At 67.6% G+C, this 14,600-nt stretch overlaps 1 protein-coding gene across 1 annotated transcript in view; it reads right to left on the bottom strand.

The window, feature by feature from the left end:
- Positions 1–13,666, bottom strand: part of GPSM1 (G protein signaling modulator 1) — a 30,582-nt gene extending 16,916 nt beyond the window's left edge. The window contains 8 exon segments of the mRNA XM_057548533.1: positions 854–962; positions 1,891–2,046; positions 2,399–2,514; positions 2,750–2,873; positions 3,166–3,308; positions 4,000–4,135; positions 4,815–5,036; positions 13,417–13,666. Coding sequence (XP_057404516.1) covers positions 854–962; positions 1,891–2,046; positions 2,399–2,514; positions 2,750–2,873; positions 3,166–3,308; positions 4,000–4,135; positions 4,815–5,036; positions 13,417–13,481 — 1,071 coding nt within the window. The 5' untranslated portion in view covers positions 13,482–13,666.
- Positions 13,667–14,600: the final 934 nt, after the last annotated feature.

Genomic DNA, 14,600 nt, shown 5'->3' with positions numbered 1-14,600 from the left:
CAGGAGCAAAGCCACGGGAAAGGCGGGTGGGGGGACCCCCACGTGGAGCTCCAGGGCCCCTGCCTGTGCTCAGAGGGACGCAGGGGCCGGTCCCGCTGGGGGCCCTGGTGGAGGGGCTTTCCAAGCCAGGACCTCCCCTGACCCGAGCTCTCCTCCCCACCTCCACCGGGACACCGAAGGGCCTTGCCCGCCTGTGGACTTGGGGCTGTCTGTGGCGGGTCTGGGGAGCGCTGGGGAGGGAGGTGACCTGGCTCTGCCGCTGGGGCTGCTTCCCAGAGGTGGGTGGGGGCTGAGGAGGGGACCGGCCGGGAGCCGGGGAGCCGGGGCTCACCCGCGCCGACCCTGTAGTGCCCAGCCGTGGGCTGCCCTGACCCCAGCAGGAGGGTCCTGGGTGGACAGGCCCACTTCCCCAGGAGGGTGTCTGGGTGAGGGGTCCCAGGGGAAGATCCCCCAGGGGCGGCCGTGCCTTTGTGCCCCTGGCAGGTATTTCCACCCTGGGTGTCGGGCAGAGGCATCCCATGGCCCAGCCTGGCACACTTCCGTCGGGGACAGAAGCAGCCGGTGGTGGCTGCCGAAAGGTGACACTGACGGTGACACTGACCCTCTACGGGCGGAAAACAGGCCCCACGCCTCCCTCCCGACCCCTTGGCTGCAGCAGACAAGCAGCCATCAGGTCTCAGAAGTCACGGGGTGGCTGGGCCCCTTCGCAGCAGGTGGCGGCAGCCAGGAAAGAGCCTAGAGCACACAGAGGCACCGGCCCATCTGGAGGGGGCTGGGCAGCACCGGGGATGGGGGGCTCCAACGCTGGCGAAGGCCAGGGTTGGGGGCTGAGGGGAGGGCAGGCCCGACTCACCTCCTGGGAGATCTCCAGGTGCTTCTTGGCGAAGGTCAGGGCCTGTGCTGGGCTCCCCATGGATACATAGGCGTTCCCCAGGCTCCAACACGCCCGGCCCTCACCCACTCTGCCAGGGAGGGAAACTGAGTCCACGTCTGCACCCCAGGCCTGCCAGCCTGCCCACCAGTCCAGCCGTCCCAAGCCCCCAGCCTCCGGGTGGTCAGGCCCATCACGAACTGGGGATGGGGGGGCGGGGTGCTCCGTGGGTGGTCCAGGGTCCCTGGCGTGGCCTTGATTGCCCCCTAGTGGCCGGTGAGGCTCTCACCCCTGTGGTTCCCTGAGCAGCAGTGACCTCATTCCCTTGATCGTAAATTTTTAAATGGAGGTATAAGTAACGTAACATAAACTTAACCACTGTAAAGCGCACAATTCAGCGGCTCTGCGCACGTTTACCGTCTACGACCATCGCCTCCATCTCGTTCCAAAGCATCATCACCCAAAACAAAAACTGCAGGCCACTTTAAGCCTCCCGGCAGAGCAGCTTTCTAGAAGACCCCTCCTCTCCACCACCCACGAGGGGCCCTGGCCTGTGGCTCTGAACCCTCTTGCTGCCACTGCCGCCCCCAGACCTGCGTGCACGGCTGTGTGTTTACGGGTCTTCCGTCAGGCACTCTGTCTCTCTGTAGAGACTGACGTTTACACAGATGTGGAGAGAGGGGGGCACGGGGGCGTTCAAGGGGGCAATGGGCTGGGCACTGGGGCACAGCCCCCCCCAACCAGCTTGCGCCAAGGGTCACTGCGAGCAGCTGGCCCAGCGTCCACTGGTCTCAGCCAGTCCCACCCAGTGGGCGGCGTGGCCAACTGCTGGAGGAGGCTGAGCCCAGGCGGGGCCGCCTCGCGCAGGGTCCCTTGGTGGTCGGCGGCAGAGCAGGGCCTCAGACCCAGGCCAGCGAGCCTAGGCCACTGTAATCAGCTTGCTGTTCAGCCCGGGGGCCTGAGGGGCGATCGCGGCCCCCCGGTGTGGGCGGGGCGGCGCGCATCCCCGCCGCACGCACCTGTCGGCCAGCTCCTGGGCGATGAGCAGGTGCCGCAGGTGGTACTCGGCGGCGCGCTCGTAGTCTTGCAGCAGCGTGTACGTGTTGCCCAGGCTGTAGCAGGCCTGCGCCTCCACCGCCTGGTCCTTGAGCTGCCGGGACAGCTGCAGAGTCTTCCTGGGGGGGCGGGGGTCACCCCAGGAAGGAAGGTTCCAGGATCCCCCTCCACAGGGGCCAGGGCACTGCTCACGCTCCCCCAGCGCCCCTTCCCAAGGGCTATGTGGGGGGCGGTGGGGAAGCAGCCCTTTGGCCCCGAGGCCTCCAGCCCCAGGACCCCACCGGGGGTCTCTCTGGGCTCCATCGGTCGCCCTTCCAGGGTGGCACAGAGCCCCCCGCATGGCCCCTGGGGAGGCTGGGAGGGCAGAGCTTGGGGTGGGCACCTCCTTGGCCCGGGGTCCAGGCTCCCTCACCCGCCTAGGGCCCACCCGCTCCCTGGCTGGGCGGTGGGGGTGGGAGGGGTGCTGCCTACTTGTAGTACTCGGCGGCCACGTCGAAGCGCCCCAGGAAGATGTGGGCGTTCCCCAGGTTGCTGTAGGCCCTCCTCTCTGCCGCCTTGTCTCCAAATTCCTTGGCAATGGCCAGGCGCTGAGGACACGGACACGAGGCCCAGGTGGTCACGGAGCAGCCCAGGACCCGATGCAGATGGCAGGTGCTGCCCCCGCCCCACTGCCCAGCACGGCCAGCCTGATGTCCGTGCGCCCAGAGGGGCAGCCCCGGGAGCCCCGGCACCAAGCCCAGACGAAGCGAGGGGGCTGGTGGGTGCCCCGGCCGTCTCGCTCCGACCCTATGTCAGGCCACCCCGTCGCTGCCACCCGCTCACCTCCTTGTGGAAGGTCGTGGCCTCCGTGAAGCTCCCCAGCAGGTAGTGGGTGTTGCCCAGGTTGCCATAGGCCCTGCCCTGGGCTGCCCGGTCGCCCAGCTCCTTCACCAGGGACAGGTTCCTCCTGGGGGCCGAGTCTGTCTGAGCTGTGTCCCTCCCAGCGACCCACCCACCCAGGCTAGAAGACGCTGAGCGGAGGCCTGCACACAGCCCCTCCCCGGGTCGTGCCCCCAGATGAGGGCGGCTCTGCACGGTCTGAGCTCCAAGCCTCGGGTCAGCCTCCCCCCCGCCCCCGACTCTGGTTTTCAGGTGCAGCCTGGGCCGGCCAGGCCGAGGACAGGGGCGGGTGGGGGTGAGGAGGGAGCCCACCCAGGTCCCCGCGTGTGCGGAGCGCGGGGACAATCCCGCCTGCTCACTCGTAGAACTCGGAGGCCCGGCGCAGCGTCTCGCGGACGGCAGGCGGCAGGTGCCCAGGGTCCTGTGCTGCGTTCCAGGACAGCTGCTTGCCCTTGGCGTGGTACACGTTGCCAATGTTGTAAAGTGCCCTCGCCTCCCCGACCTGTGGGTGACACTGAGGTTGGTGGGGGGGGGGCGTCTCCAAAGCCACAGCCCCCGAGGAGCCGGCCGCTCAGGCCCTGTGCGCAGAGCTGGTGTTCCCATCGCCTGGTCCGCGGTCCCCGCTGTTCCTCGGGCCCCGAAGGCAAGGGCCTGGGGGGGTGGCAGCACCAAGTCTAGACACTGAGGTAGGGGTCATGGGGAGGGAGGGACCTGTCCCCACCCCTCCTGGTCACCCAAGGATCAGGGCTCTGGCTCTGCTCAACCACCTCCGAAGGTGGCCTGGGGCGAGTCAGTCACCTCTCCGCCGCAGTTTCCTGGTCCACACAAGGGCAGGGATGCTTATCCCACAGGGCCACGGCGGGAGGACACAGAGCAGGGCTGTCACCGCTGCTCGAACGGTGCTGCCTCTCCAGCCAGGTTCCTTCCAGAGCCGGCCCCCAGCCCCGTCTCCCTCTGGCCCCAGGAGTGACTGGGGGTGTTGGTGGCTTCAGAGGGGAGGGCGGGGAGAGGGGAGCTGACATGGAAGATGGGAGCCCGGGCCTCAGCCCCACAGCGTCGGTGTGAGCCAGAGTGCCCTCATTTCTGAAGGGGACCGTCGTCCCACGGGAGGAGCACATGGGGCTGTGAGTGGTGTCACCTGCAGCCCCGATCCCAGACCCAGACGGGGCCACAGGTCGGGGGCCGCCACCCACCTTGTCCCCCTGCTCCTGGGCGATGTCCAGGTGCCGCTGGCAGCAGACAATGGCCTCGTCAAAGCGGCCCAGCACCTTGAGTGTGTTGCCCAGGTTCCCACTGGCCTTGGCCTCCCCCATGCGGTCACCGATGGTCCTGGAGGGCAGGAAAGAAGGAGGGGCTGGACCAAGGACTGGCGGGACCCTGAACCCAGCAGGGAGCCCTGGTGACGGCGGCAAGGGCCTGGGAGGACCAGGAGCCCACGGACACTGGGATGATGCTGGGCAGGGGTCCCGCGGCGGGTGGGCCCAGCTCAGGACCACTTCTCTGCTAGGCCAGTCTGGGGGAAGGGCTTGCGAAGACCGGCCTGGAGGCAGCAGAGTTGGGGGCCTGGCAGAGGGAATTAACCATGCAGTGTGTACTTGCTGCGTGTCTGCCAGCACCACACACTGGCTGGACGCTGAAACCAGCGCTCACCAGCTGGAGGGGAAGGGCCTGAGGGCAGGGTGGTCGGAAGCTCCGCCCCCACCAGGAGATCTGGGGGCTGATGGGGTGGGCGGGGCTCCTGCAGGCCTGAAGGAGCAAGAGGGGGCAGGGAACACGCAAGGGGAGGGTGTTCTGGGGAGGGACAGCAGCGGGGAAGTTCTGGAGGCCCAAGGAGAACGGAGACACTGGGAAATGACTGGGGGGGGGGGGCAGGGAGAGGGTCAGGTGGGGCTGAGTGGGCGGGGCCAGCAGGAGGAGGTTGGTCGGGTTCGTGGTGAGAGCAGGGCTGGTGGGGGGCCCCCAGGGGCAGGACGACTCTGCACAGGGCAGCTGGGGCAGCCGAGCTCACCGAGCCAGCAACAGGTCATGCTTGTGGTACTCCAGCGCCCGGGCGTACTCCTTCAGGTAGAAGTAGGCGTTGCCCAGCTGGCTGTAGATGGCACTCAGCGTCTTCAGGTCCTCGGTGCCCACCTGCACAGCGGCCTCAAAGAAGGCCACGCCCGCCTTGAAGTCGCCAGCCTTGCACAGCCGCTCACCCTCCAGGGCCAGCTCCAGACACGAGGCTTCCATCCTGGGCGGAGAGGAGGGGTCGGGGGTCTCAGCCTGCCCCTCACGCTCCTCCACGTCACCACTCGGACCGCGGGGCCCCTCGGACGGCTGTGGCCAGCGCGGTGCCCGGGGGCGTGGGAGTCAACCTCTCTTTGGATGAATGCCCAGGTTGGCACACGGTGCGGCTCACCTGTGCCACAGCCTCGAGGCTCCCCTTCCCCACCCCCAGGGCACCCGGCATGAATCTGCAACTGCGGCCAGACCCTCGCCCAGAGGCGGCCTGCAAACACTACCTCCCTCCCCCAGTCCCAGCCGCTGGGGCGAGGGGCCACCCCTGGGCCAGGCGCTACCTGCCACCCTCCAGAGTGGCTCCTGCGGCCTGGGGCAGGCCCTGATCCCCGCTGACCTGGGGCGGGCCCTGACCCCCGCTGAGGATGACGGGGGCGCACAGGGTCAGCCAGATGGTCAGGGCCACACAGGCAGGATCCGATCCCAGCCCCTCCCGGGTCCTGCATCCCGGAGCAGGGCCCCCACCCTCCAAGCTCTGAGTGGGGGGGGGGTGCTGGGGACTCGGCCGGCACCTGTCCTCACCTCCCATTTTCTGGCGGGGCGTGGCTGCATCTGAGTCGACGTCCTGCACTGGGGCCCGAGGGGGGCTGGGGGCGCAGGTGCAGAAAAAGCCAGGGAGAGGGCCCCCACCGAGGCAAGCGGCCCCTGCCACCCCGCACCCCACTGAGACCGCAGGGCAAGAGCAGAGCAGCCCCTGGAAAGGCGGGGGCCGCCACAGGCCGCCCCATTATCCTCCCCTTACTCCCATTGCTTTCGGATGTCAGCAGAGTTCGTGGAAAACCTACAGAGAGTAATTTATAATAAAATGTGCGCACCAGATAGCCAGCTGCACCCCAACGCGCTGGCCCTGCTTCATTGTTAGAATCGTGCAATGATCAGGAGTTACTGGAGGGGGGGAGCCAACGCATTCCCTTAAAAAATAAAGTTGTTTAGGGTAGCGTTTCTCAACCGTTTCTTTTCTTTTTTAAAAAATAAATTTATGTATTTATTTATTTTTGGCTGCATTGGGTCTTCGTTGCTGAGTGTGGGCTTTCTCAAGTTGAGGCACGCAGGCTTCTCGTTGCGGTGGCTTCTCTTGCTGTGGAGCACGGGCTCTGGGCGTGCGGGCTTCAGTAGTTATGACACGCGGGCTTCAGTAGTTGTGGCTCGCGGGCCTCAGTAGTTGCGGTTCGCGGGCTCTAGAGTGCAGCCTCAGTAGTTGTGGTTCACGGGCTTAGTTGCTCCGCAGCATGTGGGATCTTCCCGGACCAGGGCTCGAACCTGCGTCCCCTGCATCGGCAGGCGGATTCCTAACCACTGCGCCACCAGGGAAGTCCCTCAACTGTTTTATCCAAACGCCCCTTTGATAGAAACCACAACGCCCCATTCATTCTGCTTCTGCGTTATCAAGACAACAGGGTACTTGTATTTACAACGACAGCTACACCTCAAGAACAGGCTGGGGTGAGGCTGGTTGAGCCCCTGGAGAAGCTGAGCCCCGCGCCCTGCGCCCCACAGGCTCAGCGCCTTCTGTCGGCACCTTCACCACGCCCCTTGTCCACTCACGACTCCCCAGCGCCGGGGCCACTCCTCCTGGGGAAGTGGGCTCCTCCCCGCCTGGAGGATGCAGGGGCCCCACCAGAGGACCCCGCCATCTCCCCCACCCCCGATTCAAGCAGAGCCCCGTGGCCTCTCAGAGAGCTGGGGTCAGGGACGTGGCCTCGAGACCAGGATGCCAGACCCTTTCGCCTCCCACCCACGCCATGCCCAGTCCTCAGCAGCCCCCTCGCCAGCAGCTCTTGGAAGGGCCCTCCGGAGGCCACGTCGCAGGAGCCCACGGGCAGCCCTGCTCCACCAGGGCCACGCACGGGGCTCCTTAATTAAGACCTGCGTGTCCCTGCCCAGCTGCTCCCTACACGGCTAGCTGCCCTCTCCTCCCGGGGACTCGGTCTGACACGCAGGTGTTTTCAGAGCCCCGCTGGCTCTGGCAGATCTGATCACAGGCGTGGCCTCCCCCCGCCCACCTCCCTGCCCAGACATGTGGCATCAGTGGCTCAGAGCAGAGGAGGTTTCTGGCTTGGGAAGGGCCCGGGGCCTAGAAGTCAAGGGGGCGGGGGCGCAATGTTGGGGTGTCTGAAGCTGTCTCCTGGACCTGCAGACTGGGAAAGCTAACCAGGCCTGCACGTGGGGAGGCCACCTGGGGAGGCACCAGGCCGGGCGTCCCAGGTCAGAAGCCCCACCCCCTTCCTTGTCCCAAGAACCTGCAACCGCATGGTGACCTCCAGCTCGGACCCATCCCCCGCCGCACCTCTTCCTCTGCAGGTTGCGCATCTTCTGCACGTACAGCCACAGCTCCAGGCCCACGGGCAGCAGCAGCGGGCGGGGGCGGGGGGCGCCGTACACCACTTTGCACATGGCCTTCTCAGCCAAGCTCAGGGCCACAGGCGGGCCCTCCGTGGCGGCAGCCGGCATGGCGGGGCTCCGGGCCTCTCTCCTGGCCAGCCAGCCCTCGCCCCACCTCGGCGGCTGGTCCTGGGGGTGCGCCGGGCTCAGGGCCCCCTGCATCCCCCACCCCAGAGCGGTGGGCTAAGGCTCTGGCAGGTGGCCCGGGGCCTCCCAGGGCCTGCGGTGGATCTCAGGGGATCAAGGGCGGCTCAGAGCCGGGGATCAGCACCGTCAGCGGGGCGGGCCGGCGGGCGCTCAGAGGGAACCTGTCCACGCGCCCCCCTCGGGGGCAGGCGCACGGCAGGGGAGCAGCGGCTGCGCCCCCGTCCCGCTCACCCAGACTCTCACCCCACTCTGGCCCTGTGGCCGGCTCGGGGCCAGAACCCCGTCACGCAGCGCAAAGGGGCACCAGGCACCTAGCTGGCTCCAGGTCAACGTCTGTGAGCGAAGGAGAGGAGGAGGGACACGGCGAGTGCGGCCCCCACCTGGAGAGCTGGGATTCGGCAGGGTCTGCGCTTGGCTCCGCCCCGTCCTCCTGGAGGCCTGGCTCACAGCAGCACGTGGTGCCCAGCGCCCGGCACGCAGCAGGGTCAACAGGTGGGCACAAAGTCCAGTCACCCTGTGAGTCCCCCGACCCTCTGGGGCACTGCTGGGGTTACCAGCACCTGACCGTCAAGGAGCTCCAGGCCCCAGGTCTAACCCGGCTGTGGGGCTAGAGGGGCCTGGGGCCAGCCGTCTTGGGAGGAATAGACACCCCCCCACCCCAGTTCCTTTCCTGAAACCACCAGTCCCCTGGCCACCTTCTCAGCCCGGCTCCCAGCTCCTCCAGCCACCACGGCTGATGAGGCGGGAGTGACCATCTCTGGGCAAAGGGAGAAGCCTCTGGAGTAGCGGGGATTGCTGCCAACGTCCAGCTAGGGAGAGGGGGCCACGGCACTCGGTCAGGGCAGAGCAGTGGTGAGAAGTCCAGGCCCCTCCCCCTCCCCAGCAGCCCACCCCAAGGTGCTGCTGCATCCCAGGAGCCCCTAGGTTCCCACGGGGCTCACAGAGGCTCTCTCTGCCCCACTCGTAGGCGGCCCCTCCTGCCAAGCCACTTGCCCGTCTCAGCAATGGGCCTTGGGTGGGAGGGGGCTCAGCTAGGCTGAGCAGCTGGGAACCCTGGGACAGGAAGGGAGGTGCAGCTCTGGGGTCAGAGGGAACTACAGACCCAGGGTGGGCCCAGCTCCCCAAGACCATCCTGGGGTCTGAGCAGAGGCGGGAACCCGAGGATGAGTAGGAGGGTGTGGAGCTCCAGGGCAAAGGCTGCCCAGGATACAGGACCCGGGGGTCAGCCTCAGCCCAGGAGGCCCAGCAGGTGCTGCCACTCTGCGGGGTCTGGGAGGGCCGAGACCTGGAAGGGGCTGGATGGGTGGATGTAGAGGTGGGAGAATGAGGTCCCAGGCTGCCCACCCGCCCACACCCACCAGGCCCTGGTCCCCAGGGTGTCCAGGCCAGGGCGTTCTCCTCCCTGCCCGGAGGCCTCTGTCCACCCTCCGGGGAAGCTCAGCTGAGCGGGGCAGGGCAGGGCCTGGACCATCTCCTCCTTGCGCAGCTCCTGTCAACAAGCTGAACCCTCAAACTCTGCACTGTCACATCAACCCCATGCCCCTCCTCCACCCCCCGGAGCAGACCCCCAACACCTGCACTGCAGGCCATCCTCTCCTCTCCTCCGTGAGACCTGCCTCCGCTGGCCAGGCTCACTTCCTTGTTCAGTGAAGAAGATTCTAGAGCCTGTCTCTCCACACTGCCTCTGCAGGCCTGCGGGTATCTGTGGGTGCTCGTGCCCGCTGGGGATGCACTGGGGCTGCAGCAACCCTAGGTCACCCGCTTCAGTACCGGTCTGCCGAGCTGGCCTTCCTGCCCACTGCCCACGCCCCCATGCTGCAGGACTGCAGGGGCCTCCAACAGGCCGGTCCACCCAAGGGCCTGACAAGAGCCCTATTGTCAGGGCACAAGATGGGGCTCCCTGGGGCTCTGGGCTGGACTGGCCAGGGCTCTCAGGGCCCGGGGCTGTGGTCTTAGCTCCCCTTCACCAGCCTCACCACTCAAACTCTGGGAGGGGGCAGCCTTCCACCTGTGATTTGCCACCTGGGCTAAACAGACGCTTAAATTTTTTTTTTTAATTTAATTAATTTATCTTTTTTGGCTGCATTTGGTCTTCGTTGCTGCACATGGGCTTTCTCTAGTTGCGGCAAGCGGGGGCTACTCTTCGTTGCGGTGAGCATGCTTCTCATTGTGGTGGCTTCTCTTGTTGCAGAGCATGGGCTCTAGGCACATGGGCTTCAGTAGTTGTGGCTCACGGGCTCTAGAGCACAGGCTCAGTAGTTGTGGCATGCAGGCTTCAGTAGTTGTGGCATGCGGGCTTCAGTAGTTGTGGCTCGTGGGCTCTAGAGCGCAGGCTCAGTAGTTGTGGCATGCAGGCTTCAGTAGTTGTGGCTCACGGGCTCGAGAGCGCAGGCTCAGTAGTTGTGGTGCACGGGCTTAGTTGCTCCGCGGCACGTGGGATCTTCCTGGACCAGAGCTCGAACCCGTGTCTCCTGCATTGGCAGGCGGATTCTCAACCACTGCGCCACCAGGGAAGTCCGATGCTTAACTGTTAATCTACAGTCCTCCACCTCCTGGGGAGAGACCCGGCCCACCACTCCAGCGGCCTCAGGGGTCAGCCTGCCCGCCCCAGCCAGGCCCCGTCCACCTGTGAGATCTGCTATCCAACACCACGACGGCCCAGCACATCTCTCCTTGAAAGTGGCTGACCAGGGTCAGCCTTCCCAGCAGCCAGACCGCAGTGGCCAGGAGACAGGGTAGTGTCTGCCAAGCTCCCGCCACCTGCCCACTGGCTTACCAGTTAATGAAGTGATTATTGACTGCCCAGTGGCCGGCCTTACTGCTCTGGTCACCACACCAGCCCCATACCCCTCCCACCTGTCTGCGGCACCTGAGACAGCACCCCGGGAGTAGCCATCAGCCCGGCCCCGCCTGGCCCCTACTGCCCTGCTCTCTGCCCCCACGGGCTGTCCATCAGCACGCCTGCCCCACCTGCCTGTCTCCCCAGATGGCATGCCGTCCTCTGGTGCCCACCAGACCGCCGAGGCTGGTCTCCAAGCCTGGCCCCCGCCGCCCACCACCGAGGCTCACCGGCCAGGGGCTGCGCCCCCTTCGGCCCCTCTCTCTGCTAAATGCCAGCGTCCCTGTCCAGGGCTGTCACCCACACTGGGCCTCTGGGCAGACGCTCCAGGGCCCCTGCTCACCCCCTGTCCTGCCGTCCCCAGTGAAGCCACGCCGGCTCCCCTTCAGTCTGGGTGGGGGATCTAGGAGCATCGTGGGACAGGCAGCCTGGGAGAGGCAGGAATCACTGGAGAGGAGGGGAACGACCATCGCCCAGCTCTAGAAAGCGCCGAGGGGCACGCTTCTAGGGAGCCGCGGGGTAGGGCCGACCGCCATGGCCACGTGACATGGGATCCCCGTCCGGGCGCCTGCTGACGGGGCACGCCTCTAACGAGCCACCCCACGGCGGGGTGCTCGCGGCCCCAGCTCTGCCCTCCCAGCCCCCAGCAGGAGCACTCAGCCGCTGGCCTGAAGGGAGCCAGGAGGCCAGGAGAGGACGGCCTGTGGCTTCCCCACATTCGGGGGCTTCTCGGCCACCTGCCCATCCCCCCCCGGGCCCCTCGGCACCCCCTCCCAAACCCCTGCTCTGGGGAAGCAGGCCCAGGCGCAGTGGACCGGGGCTCTGAGTGTTAACCGTCCCCCACCCCACGAGACCCCGCCCACTCCTGCCTCCCTGACCCGGTGGCCTCCCCAGGGCCCCATCTGGGGACATGGTGGGCTCGTGAGCACATTCACGCTCAGGCCCTTCTCCGTGTGCGTTCTAAGCCCAGTTCCGCCCAGAACCCGCTTTGTAAGAACTGAACTCACCTCGCCAGGCAGCGGTGTGGGTGTGCGGAAGGGGAGTCACCAGGCGGGGCCACGGCAGAGGGGACCTGGCCTGGCCCCCCACACAACAGGGGTTCTCGCAGAACAGCCACCCCTGGGGTGCTCAGACTGAGGGGCTCCTGTCTGCGGGACATCCACGTGCCGGGCTGCCTGCACCCCTCCGCTCCCACGCCACAGGTGGTCTTCCCCGGACACACAGGCTCTGAGGGGACAGATGACCTTTTGAGGGCGTCTCGGCAGCCTCTGAAAGCCAGCTCCGACCAGGACCGGGCCTGCGCACACCCAGCCGCGGCTACACGCTCGGCTCCAAACCCTCACGGGCCTCTTCACGGCCCTGAAGGCAGGCTTGTGGCCGCGCCCCCCAAATCTCTGCCGGGCTGGCCCCTTCGAGCTCCACTCAGGGCTCAGCTTGCAAGGAATCCAGGCCAGGCTCAGGGCCCCTCCCAGCGTTCACTCTGAGCTCTGCCCCTGCCCAGGGACGGCTCCCCCAGGCCAGGGTCCTGTCTGGTGTGTCCCCGCTGGGCCCTGGTGCCAGCCCACACCCCCGGCTGCCAGGTCAAGCCTGTGGGGGGACCAGCACGATGTGGACCCCAGGCTTGGCTGTGCAGGGTCTCCCAGGGCTACAGCGCCCCGGCAGCCCCGCACAGCTCTCCATTCCCAAGGCGGGGCCATGGAGAGGGTCCTCTAGGACAGGCCTCCAGCGTCAGCTGCCAACAAACCCACTCACACGCCCCTCCCCCTGCGTGGGGCCCAGGAGCCAGGCCGGGGGCTCAGCGCTCCATCCTGAGACCACACAATGGGGGCTGTGTCTCTGGCCAGCAGCACAGACCAGACCAAGGTGGGAGGGGCCCCAGAGCCTCATTCTGCACATCGGGGGAGGGGGGGCACCCAGCAGAGGTTTGCGGCTGCTGGGTTGCTGGCCGGGCTGGAGAATCCTCGCAGGCCAGGCTAGGCCCCTTGAAGGCTCAGCAGCCCCCAGGTCTTAAGGATGGCTGGGGGGGAGCCAGGATGATGTCCCCCCAAGTCGGTGGCCTGTCCCCACCGTGGGGAGCCGGCCCGCCTCCAGGACCTGCAGTCAGTCAGCGTCCCGGGCCCAGCACTCACGCCTGCGCCGCTCTGCCGGACACCCGCACACCAGTGCCCGCGCCCGCCTGGCCCAGGGCATCACCTTGTGGCACACCCTCGACAAGCCTGGAGTCGCCAACCAGGCACGCGGCCCTGGCCAGGGCCACCCTGTCATCCCTGATGCGCGTGGGGCGCAGAGCTCAGACCGCTGGCATCCCCCATGAACCTGCCCGAGGCAGGTGCCTCTTCAGGCAGGCGCCCACCCACCCACCTAGCTGGCTGGCTCTGCAGCCCCACGCCAGCCACAATCTGCTGGACCACAGGCACCTGGTGGGCTGGCGGGCTGGTGGGGGCAGGGCCCCACGTGTGACACATCCTGGTCTCTTCAGCCATACCATGTGCCCCTGCCCACCCAGTACTCGGGCCATGGCAGTGGGGAGGTGGTGCCAGGCTTGGGAGGGAAGCTCCTGGAGCTCCCAGCACGCGCCTGCTGTGCCACAGGGCCCAGCTGCCAGGAGAGCAGGGCTGTAGAAGCTGCCAGTCTCCCAAACCCTGGACACCGTTTGCGAGGGGGCGATCCGGGAGGCGGCAGCCCATCCCAGCGGCCCACGCTGCCCACCCGCTAGTGCCCTGGTTCTCGAGGGCGTGGGCCGTGGGAGGCCCAGCGCCCACAGCCTCCGACCCCCTCCCCCCGCACCCTCCTCCCCACCCCGCGCCCCCAACCGCCGCCGGCCCCGCTGGGAGGGGCGTCCCCGCCACGTTGCGCGCTCGCCGCCGCCTTTGTTCCAGGCCGGCCAATCCCGCCTCCAGCGGCCCCAGCTGCCCGGTCCCCGCGCGGCCCCGCGCGTCCCCACCGCCTGCCCTGCCCTGCCCACCTGGAGTAGAGGCGCCGGGCAGGGCCGAGCAGCTCGTCAGCGGCGGGCGGGGCCGGACCCGCCATGGGGCCGGGGGCGCCGAGGGCCGGGGGCCGCGCACCCCACGCTCCGCCGCCTCGCGCCGCCCCGCGCCGGTCCGCGGGCCGCTCTCCGCCGTCCACCGCCCGCCAGTCGTCCGTCAGTCCGCGCGGGCGGGAGGCGCCGAGGAAGTGATGTGCGCGGCGCCGCCCCTCCCGCCGTGGCCGTGATGTCACCGCCGCCCGAGGGGGAGGGGGCGCGGGCCGAGCCGCCGGTCCCTCCCCCCGTCCGCGCGGTGGGGGAAGGGGAGAAAGCCGGGGTCGGGGGAGCGGCCCGCGGCGGGGAAGGGGCGGAGCCTTTGAGCGTTCGGCTGGCGAAGGGCTCAGGAGGGTGCGCCCCCAGCCCCCCAGGGTGAGTGCAGGGGCGGGGCCTGGCGCGGCATCGCTTCTGGGGGCTTCTGGGGCTTGCGAGGCCGTTTGCGTGGCGGTGCAGCCCTGCTGGCCTCGCCACCCCCGTTTCTTCCCCCCGTTGGAGGCCTGGCCTCCCGCCTCTGTTTGGCAAGTGACCTCCCCCACCCCTTGGTGGTCCTCTGCCTCTCCTCCAGTCCGGTCCCAGCGTGCCTCAGCCCCTCTCCAAACTGGCAGTGGGTTGCAGGCCCCGGGGGATGCCCCTCTAGCTGCTTTAGCGAGTCTGTCCCCCGTGTGAATTCGCCCGTGTGGGAGGATGGAGAAGCATTTACCTAGGCGTGTGTGTGGCCTGGCCCCAGAAGCCACGATCCTGAGAGCACGCCCCCCTCCCCGTCCCCGTTTCTCACTTCTGAGACCTTGGGTTGCAGGGTCCCGCCTACCAACCTTGGCCTTCTCAGCTGTCTGTGAAATGGGGATGGCTGAAAACTTGGAAGGATGCAGGTAGAGCAGCCGGGCCGTGCCCACCCACCCGAGTTGAGTATCCCAATGCCAGGCCACCTCCTCCCCTGCGAATTCCCGGGAGCCCTGGTGGCCCTGACCGGTGACGTGGCCTCATCTCCACCCCCTCGGCTCTGACTGCTCTAGGGTCTCACTGGTTCTGTCCTGCTGCCCTTCTCAACCTCAACCCCCCTCCCCCGCTACCATGCAGCCAGAAGACTCCAAATCCTGGAAAAGTTGCTGTGACCGAATGGGACAGGG

The sequence above is a fragment of the Balaenoptera acutorostrata genome, chromosome 6 (assembly GCF_949987535.1).
Source record: "Balaenoptera acutorostrata chromosome 6, mBalAcu1.1, whole genome shotgun sequence".
Lineage (NCBI taxonomy): Eukaryota > Metazoa > Chordata > Mammalia > Artiodactyla > Balaenopteridae > Balaenoptera > Balaenoptera acutorostrata.
Note: the sequence above shows the minus strand (reverse complement) of the source record. Positions and strands in the feature narration are given on the sequence as shown.